The following is a 20,321-nucleotide window of genomic DNA, read 5'->3' as shown; positions in this document are numbered from 1 at the left end:
TATCTGTATAACAGAACTCTGTACTGTAAAAACACTACGGAATGAACACTGACTGCTGTGTGTACAGTAGCTGATTGTATTGGCAAACTCCAACTTGAACATAAGATGCATGAGATCAAGTTTCACTCAAATAGGTCAAGTTTACCCATGATAGTCATATATTCTGCTCTGATGTTGTGATCATGGTGAGATTTCAACAGACAGAAGCAGACAACGGCAGTGTAGAGACCATCATCAAAACGTGCCTCACTTGTACGGTTACAGATAGTCCCATCCTAACATTATAACAAATAGAAGCCCTAATGCAACAACCCCACCACTTCACTGAACTCCTGTAAAACCTCTAACAGCTCCTGACTTGTTACAGATAAAAAGTGTCGATTAAACCAAAAAAACTAAAACAAGATTGTGTTCTATCTGTGAGTGTGCCTCCTGCTTTTCCTGTAAATGGCAACCAGGTGAGAGGAGATAAGAGTGTTTTATGCTAAATGGGGTGCTGGTGTCCATCGCACTGGCCTTCAGAGATTTCCTTTGACTCATAATAAAGACACAATTTTGCATGGAGTACTGCTAAACTGCTTCTTCACGCACAAAACCACCAAACAGACTGGATTGGGGATTTGTAAAATGCACTGATCCTGTCAAATACTTCAGGGTAACTTAGTCCTCCATCTTATATTTCTGCATGATAATATAATATCAGTGATTTGGCAAAGTATGAGGGACCTTGAAGTGATGAATGGCAATGGAAACATAGGAAAAACACACACACACACATGAATGCACGTGGCAGATGGTAAAGATAAACTCTGTCTTAATAAAACAGATACGGACACGACATTAAGATAACAGAACATACCAAATATAAAAACCATCTATGTATAAATAGAAACAATCACAACCAAGGAAATTAAAACAAAGGGGGGAGGGGGTGCAGCAGGGTAACAATACAGTGAGTAACGATGTTGAGAGCAGTGCATTAAAACAAAAACAAAAAAAGTACAATAAAATATTAACACACATTAATAGGTATATAGAGGATATCCTGTATACAGGTAGAAATGTACAGCTGACCAACATATTGTTCAACAGTGTGGATAGATACACGCTGGCTATAATGGAAATGTGTAACAGTAATTCACTAACTCAACCTGAAAACACTGATGTCAGAAACATGACTCACGCACTGTATGAACGCACACAACTCTCATACCCAAATGACATGGAATGACCCAAGGCTGTAGTTTTTTGTAGTTTTCTTTTTTTTCTTGGATGTGTTCTCGCTCACGCGAAGCACTGCAAGTCTCCCAGAGCTCCGGGGCTGCACAGAGCCCCCGGGTGGTTCCCTCCTCCTTTCCTGCCTTCGGGGCGAGCCAGTGTGGCTGCGGCTGGCTCTAGGCGGCAGCCTCCTCCAGTGCTGGTAGCAGGCCCTTCTCTATCAGGTGAGCCTTCAGGGAGTTGAAGATGTGGAGCTGCTGATCAGCACGGAGGGCAAGGAGCTGCTGGATCACCTTGCTGGGGTTGGGGCCCCTGGGAGGAATCAGACAGACAATCAAACATACATCCTCTATCCAAAATGAACTAAGGAGAACTGACTGTTCATTAAACCCCTCCTCCGACCAGTGTTTGTCCAATCATAGTTAAGCAACAAAGGCACAGCAGGTCTGCCGAGCTTTGGATTTCTCCACATGATGAAGCCATGTGCATACAGCTAATAATGGTAACAATGTTCAAAGCTAAGAGTTAGCAAATAATTCACTACTTACATTGTTTTGAGGGTTTACTGGTTATGTTAGAATAAGCCCTGTTCACGACCTACACATCCACTATGGAGTTGTACCACTTTATGGAAGCCACATCAACTGCTGAAAGTAGAAAGTTTCTCTGCTCACCTTAAATCTGAGTTTAAGACGTGTAACTATGAGCATGATCTGTGACATTACAAATAGTTTGGAAGCTAATCATGGTCCAGTATGCAACTTATACACATGCCATGTGGAAGCCTGCAGTGCACAAACACTGAGAATGGACTTAAGAGTGAAGAAGGAGACATCTTGTGTCGAGCAGCTTAACTTTTGAAATGAAAAATATGTACATATTAATAGATTTTGGATTTTTCAATGAGAGAGAAGGAGTAGATGTCATTTTAAGGATTTTTAACCAGTTAATTTCTGTGGAAAATCCATATCAGACACACATTATGACTCAAAGCAGAATACTGGTATATGTCTTAAAACATGTCTGGAGGGGATCTATCATTAGAGTCATTACAATCCTGTCTCTTTATTCAGTCAAAACAACTATTGTGTAGAGCATTACAGTGCACGCATGGTTGTTAAAATCTGACAATAGGGCAAATACTATACATGTAACATATTCAAGAGTAATGATTTCATACAGATGTTATGTTTACCTGATGAAGCTAGCAATGTAGACATTAACAAATGTGGCCATGAGGTACTGGCAGTCGAATCTGTCCATAATGCCACCGTGACCTGGGATAGTGTTGGCAAAATCCTGAAAAGACAAAGCAAAGAGTTGGACTATGCCTCTAAACATAATACACAGTAGACAGCATTATTAATGACATTAACAGATGTAAAATAAGACATGAAATATGATGTATGCAATTAAGCACAATACCATTTTTTACCGCACCGCCGCTGCAAAATTATGAGCGCCGCTGCTAAAATTTCAGACGATCATTAATGATTTTCTCTTGCACACTGTGCAACACCCTACGTCATTGTGGATTTTTTAGTCATCCTCACTCCTCTAATAAGGCAGTGCGCGTGTCGGTGTATGTGTGTGTAAATGTGCGTGTGTAGTTGTGCGAGCGCAGAGGGCAGGCAGAGCAGAGGAAAAGTTTAGCAGTAAGTTGTCAATCTGGCAGTAAATGCGTGTCAGTTAGTAAATGCTGCAGCTCCTCAAGAAAATACTCATCTATCGAAGGGGGTAAGCCCCGAAGTTAGCAACAGCGCGTTAGCTTAACTTGACCAGGCTCACTTAAGGTGGACAGACTTTTAAGGTGGACCAGCAATTCTCATTTCAGTGTCAATCTCAGCCGCTATTTAACAGAGAACGGAGAAGTGTGTGGCTGATGAGTCTGTCATATGCCCCCACATATGACAACAAACCCCCCCCCCCCCCCCCCCCCCACACTCTGACAGACTGACAGTGCAGATACAGATAGTCAAGACATGGTTGGTTACTGAGGTACTGAGGGCCTCCTCAAGGTCAACATTAAGGTGTGCTTCATCCCTACCTTGATCTTGAAGGCTCTCTTGAAGCCGCTGGCAAAGAAGCCACCGAAGGGTCCCACAATGGAGGCAAATGAGGACAGAGCAATGCTGTGGATCTGGAACGGATAGAGACGCACTGTGGTCTGTGGAGAGGAGAAGGAAGCGTTAGATGAGTCATATTCAGACCAGCATTAGACAGTGGGACTGCCTGACAAATGGTTCCTCCACATTTTTATCTATTTCAAAATTTTATACTTTATATACTGAAAGTACCAACTACATCCTGACATGTATGAAAATAATTATTTGCAACATAAATATTTGCATCTTACCCATCCAGTGACAGACTCCAGGACGCTGGGCAGGGCGTAGTCCTGGAGCTGGAAAAGCTCTGATGGCTCACAGTCCACCTGGAAACTGTTGGAGTCATTGTTGAACTCCACTGGACAAACAAAGTAGCGCCAGCCTGCCATCACATAGGAGAGCTGGGAGGAGAGCAAAGTTCAGTTATTCTGAAGTGTCATCACTTACAGCTGCATCCCTCACCTGCTGGACAGTGCAGACTCCATCGACTGGGAACTCACAAGTGAGACACATTCAAAGTAGCTCAATGGTGGCTGACAATGCTGTTTGTATGTTTGCCAGATGTGTCTATGAACTATGTGTTTGAATATGATAATGAATATTTTACCCAAATTTTTCAATCTTTTATACAAATATAGTGTTTAGCAACTAGCAAGATAACTTGGAAAGCTTTTCATTTACTAAATAAAGTTTATTAGTTAGTTAGTTATGCTATTAGCATAAGACATTAAAAGTGGCTGCTATGACAGAAAATGAGATAAGGAACTAATCAAGATGTTACACGTGGTTCTGTTGAACGTATTTTCAAAGATTAAAAGATATTTTAGAAACTTGTGTGAAAATGTCAGCATTGTGGTATGAGGATCAGACCAGGAGAAGTTGAATTTTCTATCAGGGAGCAAGGTAAAACCACATCTTACCATGATCCCAAACACAATGGTGGAGAAGAATCCACCGATGAATCCCTCCCATGTCTTTTTAGGCGACAGCTGTAGAGGACACAATCAAGGTGTTAAAGAAAAGTTTATGATATCACCATGTACCACAAGATACTTAAGGCCCAGACGCACTGAAATCGATAATTGATGCGTCTCATTTGGTGCTCCTATGGTGCACTGCAGGCATCAGATTTGATTGATGCCTAGATGGATTGAGCCAGATTCTCTTTGCTCAACCACCGCAGCGCTGTTTCTCTCTCTCTCTTTCTCAATTGTGCTTTCAGCTCGCTCATGCTATCTCTCTTCTTCAGCTGCAGAAAAAACAGCTTTGGTCACTGGGTCCTCATTTGAGGTTCCAAAATTGAAACAATGTTGGAGATACAGACGTCAAGGCAGTTTGACGCGCTTCATAATGCTTTTGGTGCTCATTTGGCAGTTTAAAACAATAGGTGTACTTCAAAACACTCCTGAGACGCTTTCCGTGCACTTGAGCCTTAAATGTGTCCTGTCAATAACCAAACCTCTTGGATTATGTTTGTCACTCTCTACTGATTTGCTCTGGCATTACGAACAGAAGCTTCAAGTATTGGGCAGTAATGTGTGTTCTACTGGAGAAAAATAACGTAGACATCTGGTGTTTGAGTTGAATGTTTATGCAGCTACTGTGAATGATTATGACCAACCTTGATGAGAGGCGTGCGGCCGAAGAAGAAACCAAACATGTAGGCCATAATGTCATTACAGATCACACAGGAAATGGGCACGATGAACCTATTCAGACAAAGACGAGTTTTCATCAGTCATACATATATATGAGAATAAATAAAAATATGCTTTATGAAGCAAATTTGAAAAGTTATCAATTTGACTGGATAATTATGTATAGATGCAGCATTTAGGTACAAGACCTACAAATTGATTACAAATTTGTAGGTACAAATTTCCACATAATGACATTTTACGTCACAAGTAGACATTACTAGAGAGAAGAAGCCATTATTCTGCAGGCCAAGCTAAGCTGTACAGTATAAGAGGAGATGAAGGGACTGTTTACTCACCAGATCATGCCCTCAAACAGATTGTGAATGATAAGATGAGACTGAGTCACTACAATCAGCAGAGTCACATGGGTCCAACCAAACTGTGGAAAAAATGAGATTAACCAGGTATGTTTACACAATGATTAGTTTAGATTTGCTTTCTATTCAAAATGTACTACTCATGATTGAGACAGCGCCTTCATTCTTAATATTTCTCTATAGACTGGACATACAGCAGCAACGTTTTCTGAGACAAATTATTTCCTGATGATGAATCTCTTTAGGAAATTGACTTTAAAAAGGACTGTTCCAGTGTTGCACCATCGGTCGAGTAAAATGAAGTGCATACAATTTACATTACTGGAGGTCATTTCCCAATTTATGCAAGTGGCAGTGAGTTTTTCCTTCCTTCCAGGGGTCAGTTGGCTTCAATTCATTTCAGTACGCAATCAAAATCAACTTGCAGAGACTTGAAACTCGTTTAGCATAGCTAATGCATCATAATGAAACACATCCGCACTGGTTTCCGTTACAGTTACTTCAGTTTTGAGTTTTGACTGTGTTAAAATTGCAGAGAGATCTGTGAATCCTTCCTGATGGTGTGTTCACATGCTGAAGTGAAGGTCAGAGAACAGAGTTTCTCCACTCAGCTGCCACATAGCGCTGCATTCATGAGCTGTGATGTTCAGAAACTCAGCAGAGAATATGAATAATCATCATACATGAACTTTGTAAAAACTTCATAATTTTGACATTTGAATAGTGTATGAAAATTATTTTGCTGACGTCAGAGTGGAAAATAGCATGACGGCTTATAAATGCACCGTTCCTCTACATCGAACTCAGATGTGTGCTCTCATTGGAGGAAATTTAGTTAATTCAGTTCAAAAAGTAATTCAAGAGTAATTTTGAAAATTTAGAGAATTCAACTAAATATTACAAATGCTCAAATATGGCTGCATTTTTGGAAAGGCATAAGCAGATAGAAGTTATTTGGCTTAAACATGCAAAACCACTGGTCCTTTAGGCTGATGTGATCAGACCCATGAGGATTGTACAATGATGGGTTTGTCAGGACAAATTTAGGGTGATAGCATCAAATAAAACATGACCAGATAACAGCTTTATCACATCCAATGACGTGGTCAGAAAATCTGTGAGACAGAAGTGAACAAACTCAATTGACAAGTCCACTGTTATTTTTAATTTTGTCCATCTGTGAGTAGCTCCCCCATTCCCTTTATGCATTGTATTGTGGGAGAGTAGTGTCCATCAACAGCACACTCAAAATCAAAGGCTTTTAGTCTGCAAACCAACAGTTTTGAGTATACTTAGTTTTCTGATTAACATAAACTAAACACAGTTAGGATGACTTTGTGCCAGACATTTCTGGTGCAATCTCTCTCTGGCCCCACTTCTCCAATAACCTGAAGGCCTGTATTCAGCTAGCCTCATCAATAACCTAGTGTCTTCGAGGCTGGAGGCCAAGGGGAGGCAGGGTGCTGCTTACCATGTAGAACTGAAGGCGATAGTGCTTCTTCACCAAACTCAGCACAAACATGCAGAAACCTGCAACAACAGGATGAGTAATGTATGAAACATTTGGGACATAATCAGAAATGTAATGTCTAATTAAGTCAGAATCCAGGTCATCTTTGGTCAAACTGATTAAATTTAGCTTGACCTATTTCAGACAAAGCCTGGTGTTAATGTGCAGTGAGCAGCTCAGATTGCTGGAGCCGTTCTATTTATACTGCAGTAATGACTGAGGTGAGGATGTGCTTTTTACTTCATGAAATAGAAAAGGTAGCTGGTTTAGACCACATTTTCGGGCACTTCAAGATATGATACCATTATCTCCGAAGCCCCTCTACATGAAGAGATGATAGTGCTGCGAGAAAGCCTTTCAGATTCACCTCGAAATCTAGTAAGCAAGAAGACGAAAAAGTCAGGGTGCTTCCTTCCTCACCACATCCTGTCATCAGCCAGCAGCACTGAATCACAAACTGACAAAGTGCACTACAGGAAATGGGACCTCTCAAGTTTAGCGCGATGACTGACTGGCACAATTACAGTTTCATATTCTGAATTTTAATATTTAACTTCTATCAGCTTTTTTCCACAGTATTGTTGTTTGAACTTTTGTTTATATTTCCATAGTGGAAATGCCTGATTAATTGATCACTGTCATCAACAGATCTTGATGCCATGTTGGTCTTTTGTTACCAATTTGACAGTCTAAACAGTAGCACTCATGACTTTTGCTGTGTGAAACGACACCCTTTGCTCTGTTCCCCTGAGGTTTAATGGTGTCACTGAATAAAATGTAAATGTATTCATTTCTTCAGCCACTGTAGAACTAACAGGAACTTTCTAGTAAAGAGCAGTCAATAGAAAACCTCTGTATGGCTGGTGTTGAGTAACTGTGTCAGTGTTACAGTTTTGTGGTATGACATCTTTTCCACTTGGCCCATAAAACTGTCTGTGCAGTTGAATGTATTGATTACTTTAAGCATACAGGGACAAAATGGAGTCCCAGTTTACCTAACAGATGAGTCAGTACTGATTTCAGTGTTTGTACCTGTGAGGTAGAGGGCAAAGGAGATAAAGCGGTGGTATTTGCTGAGGATGCGAAGCGGCTCCTCCCGCTGCACCAGCGTGAAAAAGTAATCCGTCACAGTCTCACCGTAGAAGAAGTAGTTCACACACAGAAGGAAGTACCTGTGGGGGCGGAGGGTTGGAGCAAATGTACACATCTCACAGCTTTATGACGGCAGCTTATGAGACTCCGCATTCAGTATGCCTGCAGAAAAACCAGTAATGCCCTGATGTCTGATGGAGAGACATGTTGAATTTTAAGCATCTGGCTAAATGGATCAACCGTACTGCAAAATCACTTCCTTGCAAGAAAAATTTAGAAGGTCACATACTAATTTCTGACTGTACTTGACATCTAGTTTTGATTTTTCATTAGGTTTTTCAGGCTCATGGCATAGTGAATGTTGAAAATCTGTTGTCTGTCACTCTATACTGAACACCACTATTGCTAAAAATCAAACTCACTATACAACAGCACTGATGATTCACGATATTTTTGCTATTATTTGTTGATTGATTTAATACTGTAATCTACATCTACTCAGGATTTAAACAGTTCAGAAAACAAACCTCAGGAAGTCTGCAACAAAATAAAACATGAGACGACATAATAAGAGAGAAGCAAAAAAGGATATTTGCTCTGTTCATGACACCTCTATAAAATGTATAACTCTGTGTGTGTGTGTGTGTGTGTGTGTGTGTGCGTGTGTGTGTGCACCCTCACCAGCTCAACGTCCTGAACCAGGGCAGGTGGTATGAGTGGTAAACGCTGTAGCCAATCATGATGATTTCATGGAAGCACTTGATCTGAACACAGAGAACCTGCACAGAGAAACATTGCGTCACCAAAATGCAAAAGGAGTTTTGTCCCCTCTGCCACAGCACTGCTAAACAAAATACCCCGATGACTGTAACTTGTGTATACGTGCTACGTATGTGTGTATGAATGTGGATGTATCCCATATGGATGTCTTTCATGTAGTTATGTTGTGGATGTGTACTGTATTTATGTATCTACGTATTTATGTGAGGCTCTGTACAGACTGTGGCACAAATTTCCTTGAAGGACAATAAAGAATCTATCCATCCATCCATCCATCTATCTATCAATCTATCACCAGGGACAAAGCTACTCAAGCATCAGGACTCTGTGTGTGTGTGTGTGTGTGTGTGTGTGTGTGGTTTTCCTTGTTGAGCCAAAGTTCAACTGTTTTGAACATGCTGTGTGAACCTCAATACTTTGTACAAGTCACTGTCAGACTAGTGCAGTGCCCGTTCGAAACGGGCCTGTTCGGAACGGGCCAATTGCTTGGCCTCCAGCTGCTGCTTCAATGCATAGAAAAATGAATACAGTTGATGTGAGGTGTGAATGAGTATGTACACGAACAATATGAAAGAAGCTAACATTCTCTTACACACAGATGTTATAAATAATAAGTACTCTAATAGTAAATACGTGTTCTTTTCTGATTTCAAGTAAAACAAGGGCTGCATTTAAAAATAAAATACATAACAGAGTGCTTTTGAAAAAATGTGCATAAAGAAAAGTGGATTGATCCTATTGGGCTCTTAGATCGTTTATTTTCTGTGCCTTCAGTTTGAGTGGGTATGTTTGCTCAAAAGATTTGTGCTTTGTCACATAGTGGCGCTTCATAATCGCCACGGAGCATATGAGACATAGTGGTTCTGAGCTGACCGTGGGAAGAATGAACATGGAAGAGTCTGTCCATTCTTGATTAACTTTGCTCTTTTTAAAGCACGCCGTGTGATTTCTCCAACTGTATTTCTCTTGTATTATCAACCCTAAAGCCCCACCCCCACTGCTGCACAGAGCGCTGGTCGCTTGTTTATTCAAAATGTATTAATACTGAAAATGTCACGTGTCCGAATTGCACCAAATTCAACACTGCATGTCCTTGTGTCCCCAGCTATACAGCCAGCAAGCGTGAAGTAAATCGGATGAATGGTTCAGGACAGACAGACAGACAGACAGACAGACAGACAGACAGACAGACAGACAGACAGACAGACAGACAGACAGACAGACAGACAGACAGAGGGTCCTTGCTTTATAGTTAGATGAGATGTGGTACTTTAAAATAACAGTTGTAAATATATGAGACCATGGCTGAAACATTACATTTAAATTTAAATGAAGACTTTTTAGAACTCAGACTTGAGATTCTTAGGGACACCATTTTTCTAACAAAAAAATATTTATTGCAATTACAAATGATACAAATATACACATTTCCTGTGTTACTTTTTGTGTTACTTTTAGTTGCAAAGTAACCGTCACCATTACCTTTAAATCTGGTTCCATACAGACTGAACAACTTTTTTACAGTAAAAGCACAGCAGTTTGTCAGAACCTGGATGGACACTTTTCTTTCTCACTATCACAAGATTTTGGCGACTGACACATTTTTTAAATCTTTTCAGCACATTTTACTCTGCAGTCTCTCACACACACATATATATTTCAGTGTTTCCCCTATAACTGTTAAGGCCTGGCGTTTGGGGAGCCTCTGTGCAGCACTGTACCAAAACATGACTCAACCTGTGTGTCGTTTCCTGGGAAACTCTTGGTAGTGTAGCTCCTTTTAAGGAATAGGGCAGAGAGTAATGTGTGTGCGTAGCCAGTGAGTGGTGACAGAATCATTGTCACATTAAAATGAAATCGCACAGAGGTCTGATTTGAGATCATGACCTTATTTAGATGAATCATTATTAGAAGTTTATTTTTTTATTTTTTGTTTCCATTTGAATTTCACTGGATTGCAGCTACCAAAGTTCACTTGTTCTGTAGGGCAATGTCACGCAGCACCATCAGTGTTGTTTGTACTCACAATCATCATAAGCACCATTGGGCCCAGGTAGATGATGAAGAAGAAGAAGGAGATCATGGCTAGTGTGAGGATCCCTCGAACCCACCAGTTCTTCCATCTGAGGGAAACACACACACACACACACACACACACACACACACACACTTCTATTTAATGTACGTTCTAAGTTGAAAAGAACACAGAGGCTAAAAACATAACCAACCGTTTGGCTGAATGAAATGAATCAGAAGTAGTGTAAAAAGATGAAATATGAAAAATTAGTCAACACTTCATATTACCACTCTTCTAAAGCAGAGAAGGGAAAAGGTTACAGTGTGATGAAACACTATGATGATATTACTCCAAAAAATGGATAAGACCAAGTCCGTTATTTCTGTCGAGACACCTCGATGTATATTATTGCTTAATATGGTTTGATATTTATGATCTTCCTGCCAGGAAAACAGATCCTTAAGTTCAATGATTCATATCTGCCTGCTGTTAAAACAAAAATGTTTGTGTGGAGGGATTCCTCTGTATAAATCATGAGACCTCCATATGTGTGGCAGTGCTGAGATAAAGAAAAACATGGGTCTCTTGTTCAGGTTAATTGCTCTATATGGACCATCTGGCCATCACATCACTAGTGAGCGTACCTTGAGGAGAGTCCAGACAGGGCCTTGTTTAGAACCTCTGGGGTGTCATCAGGAGGGACTGGCACCTCTGGGACCCCTGAGTCCACCTTGGAATCACTGTCTGACACCCCATCTTTTTCCACCTTCAGCTCACTGTCTGAGCCCTGACAAACAGACAGATGGAGGAGAAATTAGACACTGACATTTAGTAAAGACATGTTGAAACCACAGAATCACCAGAGACACAAAAGTCAGTATTTTGGTGTATTTAAGAAACATTTACATTTTAGTTTGTTCCTGGTTCCTTCTCAGTATCAGTATGAGCAGTGTAGTGTGTACAGTAGTATGATGAGATTCAGTGACCTTTTTTCATTTTGCAACCATCGAAGAACATGAACTATGACTGTATTTACATTTTTTCAAACACCACAGGGCTGGTGAAACTAAAGCAAATGAAAATGCTGAAGTAAATACTATTAACATGAAGACTGCCAGAAGGCTTCAAACTATATCACATGATACTGTGTCTGGGTAAGATGGCTCATGGTATTTTGTGAATTTTATAGCACAAACAGCCTCCACATCTTGCACCATTTACAAGAGCACAAAAATGGCTCCCGACTTATTTCACACAAGAGTTTACCCCTACATCTTTGATTCAAACAGCGTAACTAAGGAAGTAAAGTATTAGAGAATGCAGCTGACACACAAACCTACATTGTTCCTGTAAACATTTTAAATGCAATGTCAGATAGAACACATCAATTTATTATTGTGTTACTATGTGAGCATTAATAAGTTCCAACCTCGGTCTACAATCAAGTTGTAATGGTTAGCTAGGCATATATCAAAACATATTAAACAAGATCTGCCAATTAAATGAACCAATCAAAAGTTGAAATACAATTAAATGATATTAATTTTATATAATATATCATTTACATTTTAATTCCCTTCCACTTGTATTAATATACTCATCTAGGTGTAGATTGTAGTAGACTGCACTCAAAATTATACCAAACACACCTTAAAATAATAGCTTACAAAGCTCAGGGTAAAAAAACGGAACATGCAGTAAACATGTCAAACACACATGTTAAACATGTCAAAAGTCTGCGTACATGTGCACAGACTGTGTGCAAGCTTGCAGCACAGCATTTACACTTACAAACATAAATGTACAAGTTTACAAAACTAAGGTTACAGGTACAAAACCCTGTTTTCAAGCACACCTTTTTCAATGATATAATATTCCATATTTTGACATGTAGAGAAACCCAAAGCTTGACAGACACACTGTGCCTACAGTGGTTACTGTTGCTATGACTGAATAATTGCTGTGCAAAATGAGTGAAAACATCTGTAGACAAAAACCCCTGCTGGCAGAAACGGTTCTGTACTTAAATAATATGTACACCACTTGATTCACAATACATATATAGAGTGAACTGATATGTACTCAAACAAATATTGATAAGTCATTGAACAAAGAGATACATCATATCAGAAGTGGATATAAAAAGCAAACACTAGCAGGGCTGCCAGTTCTAGGTTGTGTGTGGGCGGCTAAACACTGCACAAAAATCATCTCCATCCATATTGTTGATCTCTCAGAACCATCTGCTCACTGATGGAGCCTGTTTAAAACACACTGATCTCTGCCTCTACATGGTGACAATAATCAAAGGATGGACGTCATCAGTTGTAGCTCATCAGGAAAAAACAGAGAAGTTTCACTTTTCACCACCCTCTGACCTCTGTGCTGCTGATGACCAAATTAGGCTCGAAGTTCTCACCTCACAGCGATGCAGCAGATGGTCGGCTTGCTGTTCTGTGACGCCCACTCAGTCTCACACTAGGGCTATACAATTATTGCACTACTACACTACTGCAGCTGGATTTTAATAATATGCCTGTGTTGCTTTTCATCCTGTTACTTTATCGTATCACTTCTATCTTCTGTTATTTTTCACTATTTGCCACACATCCACCCTCACAATAATGACAGCAAACTTACTGCACGCGCCATGTTGGGAACATTTCTGCAATTATCACCTTTTGAGACTTGATATCATTTTTCTTAGATAGGTTAAACAGGCATTATATAACACACCTCACAATTATGTTGAATATGCATGTATATCTATGGTATGACAAATTCATAAAATAAGAACCATGACACTAATTGCATCCACGTTTATAATTGTTTAGTTCCAGGAATTTCAGGGTATGAAGGTACTTTTTAATGTTTCACACACAACATATTTTACATATTCTATGTTAAAATGTGCATGAAAATACACACTTCCTACTCAGTTTTAGAGTATGATGGTGCAGTGACATTGTCCTCCTCTTTAGAAGAGTTAGCCTACATAATCTGCACTGTGTACATTGAACAGGAGACTCAGTCAAATCCACAGTGAAAACAACATTCTGCACCCAAAGATCCTAACACTTTATGTTTGTGTAAGGCCAATTAAATACAACTGTGGATTAATTCGACAATAATATATATTGTTTCTACTGAAGTGAGTTGTTCTCATGATTGATCACAGGTGCCCAGTTCTTGTCATGATTATCCTTTAAACATTAAAACCAGATATGACATGTTTTTATTTCTTTTTTTTACCAAATTATTGTGTTTTAATGAGAAACTCTACTTGTTACATCACTAAACCTTCCGGTATTACACAAAATCAACGCATTTATTTTTTAAAAAGTTATTATAACATGAAAAATATGTTCTTTTGAAAGATTTAATATTTCACATTTTTACAGCTGCAACAGTTAGGGGGTGTCCTTAAGCAAAACACTGTTTCCCTGATGGGCCACTCAGTTAAGTTTCTCTGGATAAAAAAACATGACTATTCATTGTCCACGGTTTGCAAAATTTCACTGAATGTCTTTCAAATTATACGGAACCCTCTTACAAAATAGTATACGCTGTCAAATAGTTGCAGAGGCGTGCACCACAACACACACACACAGCCCTGACGCACACACGCAGACCCATTCTCCGCCTGGTGGTTTCTATGGAGACAATATCCGTCATTCAGGATGCTTGAGTTAAAAATAGGCGCTCGTGTCACATAAACACTCCCCCTCTCCTCCCCTTTCTTTCTTCCTTGTAGACCAGAGGCAACACGGAGTGTCTCTGTTTTGTTTAACACATTCTCATTAGAAAAAGCTTGATCAGTCAGCATCTCTACCGGGATTTCAGAGCATTAGACCAAGACAAGACCATTAGACACCGACACCCAGAGGAGTAGGGGTGCTTCAGAGATAAAGCAAAAAAGAAATGAGGAAGTTTGTGATCCAGGTTTTCAGCTGTGTCATGCTGTGAGTTCATCAGCTGCAAATATTTTGGACCAACTGTTGTGAAATGTTTTGAATAGCAAGAGACTACACAGGCTCAGAAGGTCATTTGGAACGAGACATCCCCTGAAATAAAAAGTACCTTACATGAACTCACGTCATCCTCATTTCATTATCCAATGTCATTTTCTTTAGAGCTGTCTTTATGAAGCTGACCCAGATAAAAAGGTCATAGCAGGACCAGAGTAGATCTTATAATGATGATTTTCACAGCTTTTTTTTCACAGCATTATATCCTGCTATGCAACTGCTTTTGGCCAATCTTACTCCACACCAAATAAATCCTGGTTCTGCTCTGGTATCTGTACAAGGTGGCGGGTGTATGGTCAGGCGAACCTGGTAGTCTTTTAACTGGAATGTTGTTTTTACACAGGCGTTACCTGGTTAGATTATGCTTTATCCTGGCACTAAAACAGATTTATATTATCACTGATTTGTAATATTCATTCTAGACATTTCCCTGCATGAGCTTCACTTCACAAATCATTGATAAAATAAGAGTCAAATACAAAGGATCAGTAATGATATTCTGTAACCAGATCTTATTGAAGACAAATAAAGAAAGAATGACTTACTGATACTGTCGGTATCTGTTGTTTTAATCAAAATAATTTCATTTGGTTGTTCTCATTGGGACACATTTTTTTAAAAACACTTCGCACTTAACACTGAGTGAGTTTCACTGGTAGATTCAAGGCATGTCAGGGGACTGTGTTTGTTGTGGAGATAAAGCTAATGCATTGACCACTTTTCCATCTGCTGTTGACATGATTACAATTTCCTGTAATCATGTCCTCTCGTCATACATAGATCCCGACATTCAACACCACGCCCCTTTCTTGGCTCCGACTATTCACTGGAACGCAACTTTAACATTCATGTTGACAACACAGATAACTCATATATTTCCCTCCTATGTAAATACAACACGAGATTAACTATAATGTCTTGCTTGAGAGTGCTTGAAGCGTTTGTTGTTGTTGTTGTTGTTGCAGTCAGACCAGCCAAGCTAAGCTAATGTTGTTACTGTCAGCAGGGACGGTGCCTGTGAGACCAGGCCGTTAGCAGTCGTTCAGTAAACAAGCTGAAGTACACTATTGTCATAAGCTAACGTTGTTGTTAAAAACTAAAAGTCAGCAGCAAAGACAGTCTTCACCAATTACTATAGAGGAGGCAACACTTGATGCTAATTCGACCCTTATGAAGGACCTGCTGCAAAACGTCTCGCCAAACACCAAGCAGACAGTTTTCAATTTACTGTTGTTTAGCTGATCTCAAATAAAAACGCTAGTTGAAATGTAATGTAAGGTTTTTTTTCCTACACAAGCAGAGCCATTTTATACTTCGGCATATAACTGATACAGAAAGCAGAGCCAACTTCGATCAAATATGAACTTATGCATATTGTTTTCACGAGGAGAGCACACCCAGGAAGACCGTAACAAGCTGCAGCCAATCAAGGCTAAATTACGAGTAGTTTGGCGGATGATTTGTAACGTTACAGCAATGTCTGGCAACAATTTATAAGTTGTGACTGTTATTCTGTTAAATAAGCAACCATGCTCAAAGAAAAAACTCCCCTACAATGCCAGGTTTATATTCTGACATGAGTTTTCCTCTATAGCTACACGAGACACAGGGTAATGCATTAGGACTATCAAACAGCTAGCTGGCTAACTAGCCTTAGCCTCGCTTCCAAACGATCCGGGCTTACCCTGTCCTCTGACGGCTGTTGTTGTAACGTGGGGTCGGTGTCTCTGGCTCCACGGTGCCTCAGCTCTGTCATCTTAGCAGATCGCAGCCTAACGACAACAGCGAAGGTGCTGTGGCTCCGAGAAACAAACTCGCCTTTGGGACTGACGGACCTCCTGCTAAGCTCCGAGCTAGATTTCGCACAGCTACACTTTCCACTCGAAGAACAAACTCGTTGTCATGCCAATGTCCGGTTTTCAAAATAAAGTCACTGTGCATAATCCTAGCAGCATAATCCAAAATTCAGTGAAAAGAAAGAATAGTTATATTACAGAACAGTCTGAATGGAAATATCTTTAAAGCTACGAGCAGATTACACTCATCTATCTACCAGTATCAGACAATGCCTTACATTCACTAGTTTTAAATCACAGTCAATAGCTGATACAGAGCCAATCATTTGATCATTAACCACATAGATAATGAAGAATGGGGTTGGTAGTCACACTTTTTACTTTCAGTCGAATCCCTCAAAAACCGTATCCTTAATAGATTCCCTTTCAATGTCTAATGGAAGCCTAGAGTGTCTTATTCTACTCAAAAGATGTGCACTGGCAAATACGTCTTGTGCACTTGTGACAACCATCCACATCATGGGGTTGATAGTCACACTCTATGGGGCTGGTTGTCTCTGTTATTTTAATGGGGGGAAATAAAAAATTGAGGTCATTTTAAAAGTTGATTAAAAAGTTTAATTTCATGTTGAATGTTCATGTGAGAAACAAGCATCCCCAATAGCTCTCCCCTCATAGATTTTAATGGTTATCATTTTTTTTTATTACAAACCCATTGTGTAAAAGCCTAGAAGAGAAACACCAAAAAGCTGGATATTTACATTTTGACATGAAAAACACTAAACATCCTCTCACTCCAATGTCAAGTGTCTTACTTCTAAAAATGATCTTGTAGGTGACCTCTGACCCCAATTATGAAAATTTCAGTACCAACATTTTTTAACAGTGCCCTGTAGGGAGCGAAGTCTAATGAATGTGACAAGCGACCCTGTTCTCCCCTACTAAACAGAGTGTTTTATTTTTGGTATGATGTAATGCTTTAATGGATAGTGCTTTTAGTTTTGTATGATGTAATTGTTATACTCCTGTATGAATTGTAACATCTGATACTGTAATTCTTTTGTAAACTCTATCTAACCCTTGGATAGTCAATGACTGTATACAGTATTTTCATCTTTATCGCTGCAATGTCGTTTTCCTTGTCTTGGGAGTTTGGGTGTGATGTACTTTTGAATAAACATGAGCCATATATAACATTTATAATATACTCATAGTTGTACAAGTTTGCCAAAAGTAGTTAAATTTGTGCTTTTATTATTAAGGCACAATTGCCTAACTTCTGGTTGTTTTCTGGCTAACTTGATGATACTAGCAGAGTCTGATTTCATGAGAAGTGAGGGCTGTATTCAAGACAAACACTGTGTGATGTGTTTGGAGTGCTGAGCAACTATAGGTAATCAAAACAAATACAGCATTGGTAATAACTATGTGTATTTCTTTTATATTCTGTAATCGATAACTTAATACTTATAATGTGTAAGTGTGCCCCCCGTGGTGATGTTCAGGCCACCCAGTGAGCCTCTGAACTAGTCTATGAATTCTTGGACAAATGAGACCTTTTGCATCCTGTCACATATAATATTAAACACTCACACTGTCAGTTTAATGACTTTTTCATAAGCCCCACCAATTACAATACAAGTTACACAGTCTTTAAATGACAAAAATGCTCCAACCCTCTTCCTTTATAGAGAATTTCTGAGACATTTTCAATTAAAAAAGAAAATAACATATTTATTTCTTAGATGACTTATTATACAAGCATATGGCATTATGAGTTTAATGCAGGCTAATGTCAGTCAATTAAGTTCCCCTGAACAATAGATGTTGATGTCGATGCTGATTATCTGACGTGCTCCTGCTTGTGAAACTATCTGTAATTTGCACCTTTAACACCAAGTGGCAGCAAAAGCTCACTATAAGTGTGTGTGTGTGTGTGTGTGTGTGTGTGTGTGAGAGAGAGAGAGAGAGAGAGAGAGAGAGAGAGAGAGAGAGAGAGAGAGAGCTCTGTGGCCTGACAGCATCCAGGAGATATAAATACTTAATGGCTTACCGCTGTTGCAGCAGAAGTAAAAAGGGGATGCGTGTTGCAGCCAAAATACAACAGTTCAATAGGATCTGACATCCTATTGTAGAGTGTTCACTTTCTGTATAGCCAGTGATGAATGGTATTAACGTGGCTGGATAACTAGAACGATCACCAATGAAACAGAACAGGACTATTAAGCATCATCAAGGTGATGTAGTTTACATTTTAATACATTACATAAACTGATTCAAGAATCTTTTATTAGATTGCACCACTGTACCTCTTCTGTAGTGATTTGAATGACTTTCTTTGATTTCTGCCTATACTTTTACCAAAATACATTTCTAAAATTACCTGTGAACATAACTATGACTCACCACATCTTAACAGTATCAGAGAGAAGAAATTGAATCAGACTGTGTATATGTGATGTTCAAAACTGCAGATAAGAAACTAAACACAGTAACTAAAGCTGCAAATACTCAAACTATACTAATACTAACTTCTTTGCCTTTTCTTGAAAACCAATAAGACAGACTGTAATTTCAATATTTTCTATATTTGCTAGTTTTAGTTGCACATTGACAATCAAAATGAACCATTTCTATAAAATATTACATTTAACTTTGAGTACATATGGTCTCAAAACTAACTTTTTCAAAGTCATTGTGGTTGCTGTTTTTGTGATAATTAATTACCTGGTTTACAATTAGAAATTTGTCTGTTTTTGACTCAATTAATGTTGTTGCATGTAATCAATTACTATTCCTAACCTTGCTAACCCTGATGTTAATGTTTGAGAGGCTCCATTCATTTCACCTTCTATTCATTTCTATTCTATTTCATCTGTATTCTATTATTGTATTGTATTAAATGTGTTTTATTTATACTTTATTTGTGTTATTTGGTATTCTGCCATTATTACATACAATTATTTGTCCCTGACTGACACCTAAATAATTAATTGCAATCATTTTTCTTGACTGGTGTCATGGCAATGACGTATTTTGGAATACACACTACTGATGTGAAGGTGTGATTATCAACCATCATTAAGGTCTTAAATCATCTCAAGTTTATTTAAAAATCGAGCCATGATCCAGCATTGCCTTAAAACAACAAGAAAATGGTTGAGAAAATTTTGCATGACAACAAGAATCCCCCCCCCTCCAACACACACACACACACACACACACACACACACACACACACACACACACACACACATACCCACCCACTCAAAGATTATGACTGCAGTGGTTTTGACTCTGTTCTGTGGGGGGCACTTCATCCTTGCTGCAGTGTGATGCCTCGGACGTTGCTAAGTCGTGCTACACGGCAGACTGCACGCATACTGTGCTACTGTGTAGAGTCCTGTCACAATGTACTGTCCCATCCTGTGATGCACAGTTAGTCTGCTGTTTCTGCTCGCCTGGGCTCTGTGTGTCAGGAAGCCGAAATTTTGGCTGGGACTTCAGTAGCTCCTCCAGAACTGCAGGGCTCTGGGACATCTGCAATGCAGAAGTCTATATATAGCAATGGAGTTACAGGGAGAGAGAGAGAGACATAGGCAGACAGACACAGAGACAGGAGAGATGAAGGGGGGGGGGGGGGGGGGGGGGGGGGGGACAAGACAAGACATAAAGAAACAATGAATGAAAAGAGTTATCCTTGTACTGAGGTTGAGCTGGAGACTAATGTCAGACTGACAGAAAGAACAAATAAT

The 20,321-nt window shown here is 39.4% G+C and overlaps 1 protein-coding gene across 1 annotated transcript; it reads right to left on the bottom strand.

Annotated features, from left to right (window-relative positions):
* Positions 1 to 797: 797 nt before the first annotated feature.
* cds2 (CDP-diacylglycerol synthase (phosphatidate cytidylyltransferase) 2) lies at positions 798 to 16,669 on the bottom strand. The gene is made up of 13 exons (XM_042422089.1): positions 16,455 to 16,669; positions 11,387 to 11,529; positions 10,752 to 10,848; positions 8,627 to 8,724; positions 7,886 to 8,025; positions 6,815 to 6,873; positions 5,323 to 5,405; positions 4,948 to 5,035; positions 4,247 to 4,315; positions 3,575 to 3,727; positions 3,266 to 3,385; positions 2,414 to 2,517; positions 798 to 1,530 (listed from the first exon to the last, which is right to left on the bottom strand). The coding sequence occupies exons 1-13, from the start codon at positions 16,524 to 16,526 to the stop codon at positions 1,395 to 1,397; spliced, it is 1,362 nt and encodes a 453-aa protein (XP_042278023.1). The 5' UTR covers positions 16,527 to 16,669; the 3' UTR covers positions 798 to 1,394.
* Positions 16,670 to 20,321: the final 3,652 nt, after the last annotated feature.

Source organism: Thunnus maccoyii, chromosome 9 (genome assembly GCF_910596095.1).
Source record: "Thunnus maccoyii chromosome 9, fThuMac1.1, whole genome shotgun sequence".
Lineage (NCBI taxonomy): Eukaryota > Metazoa > Chordata > Actinopteri > Scombriformes > Scombridae > Thunnus > Thunnus maccoyii.
The sequence above is the reverse complement of the archived record's forward strand: the minus strand, read 5'-3'. Positions and strand labels throughout refer to the sequence as shown.

Bases quoted from the DNA above. Each gene is read 5' to 3' on its own strand.
- cds2 (XM_042422089.1), bottom strand. From the start codon at position 16,526: ATGACAGAGCTGAGGCACCGTGGAGCCAGAGACACCGACCCCACGTTA. The intron at 5,036-5,322 runs GTGAGTAAACAG...TTGTCTGAATAG, and splicing joins CTGTTTGAGGGCATGATCTG to GTTCATCGTGCCCATTTCCT. The intron at 3,386-3,574 runs GTAAGATGCAAA...TCCTCTCCACAG, and splicing joins TGGAGTCTGTCACTGGATGG to ACCACAGTGCGTCTCTATCC.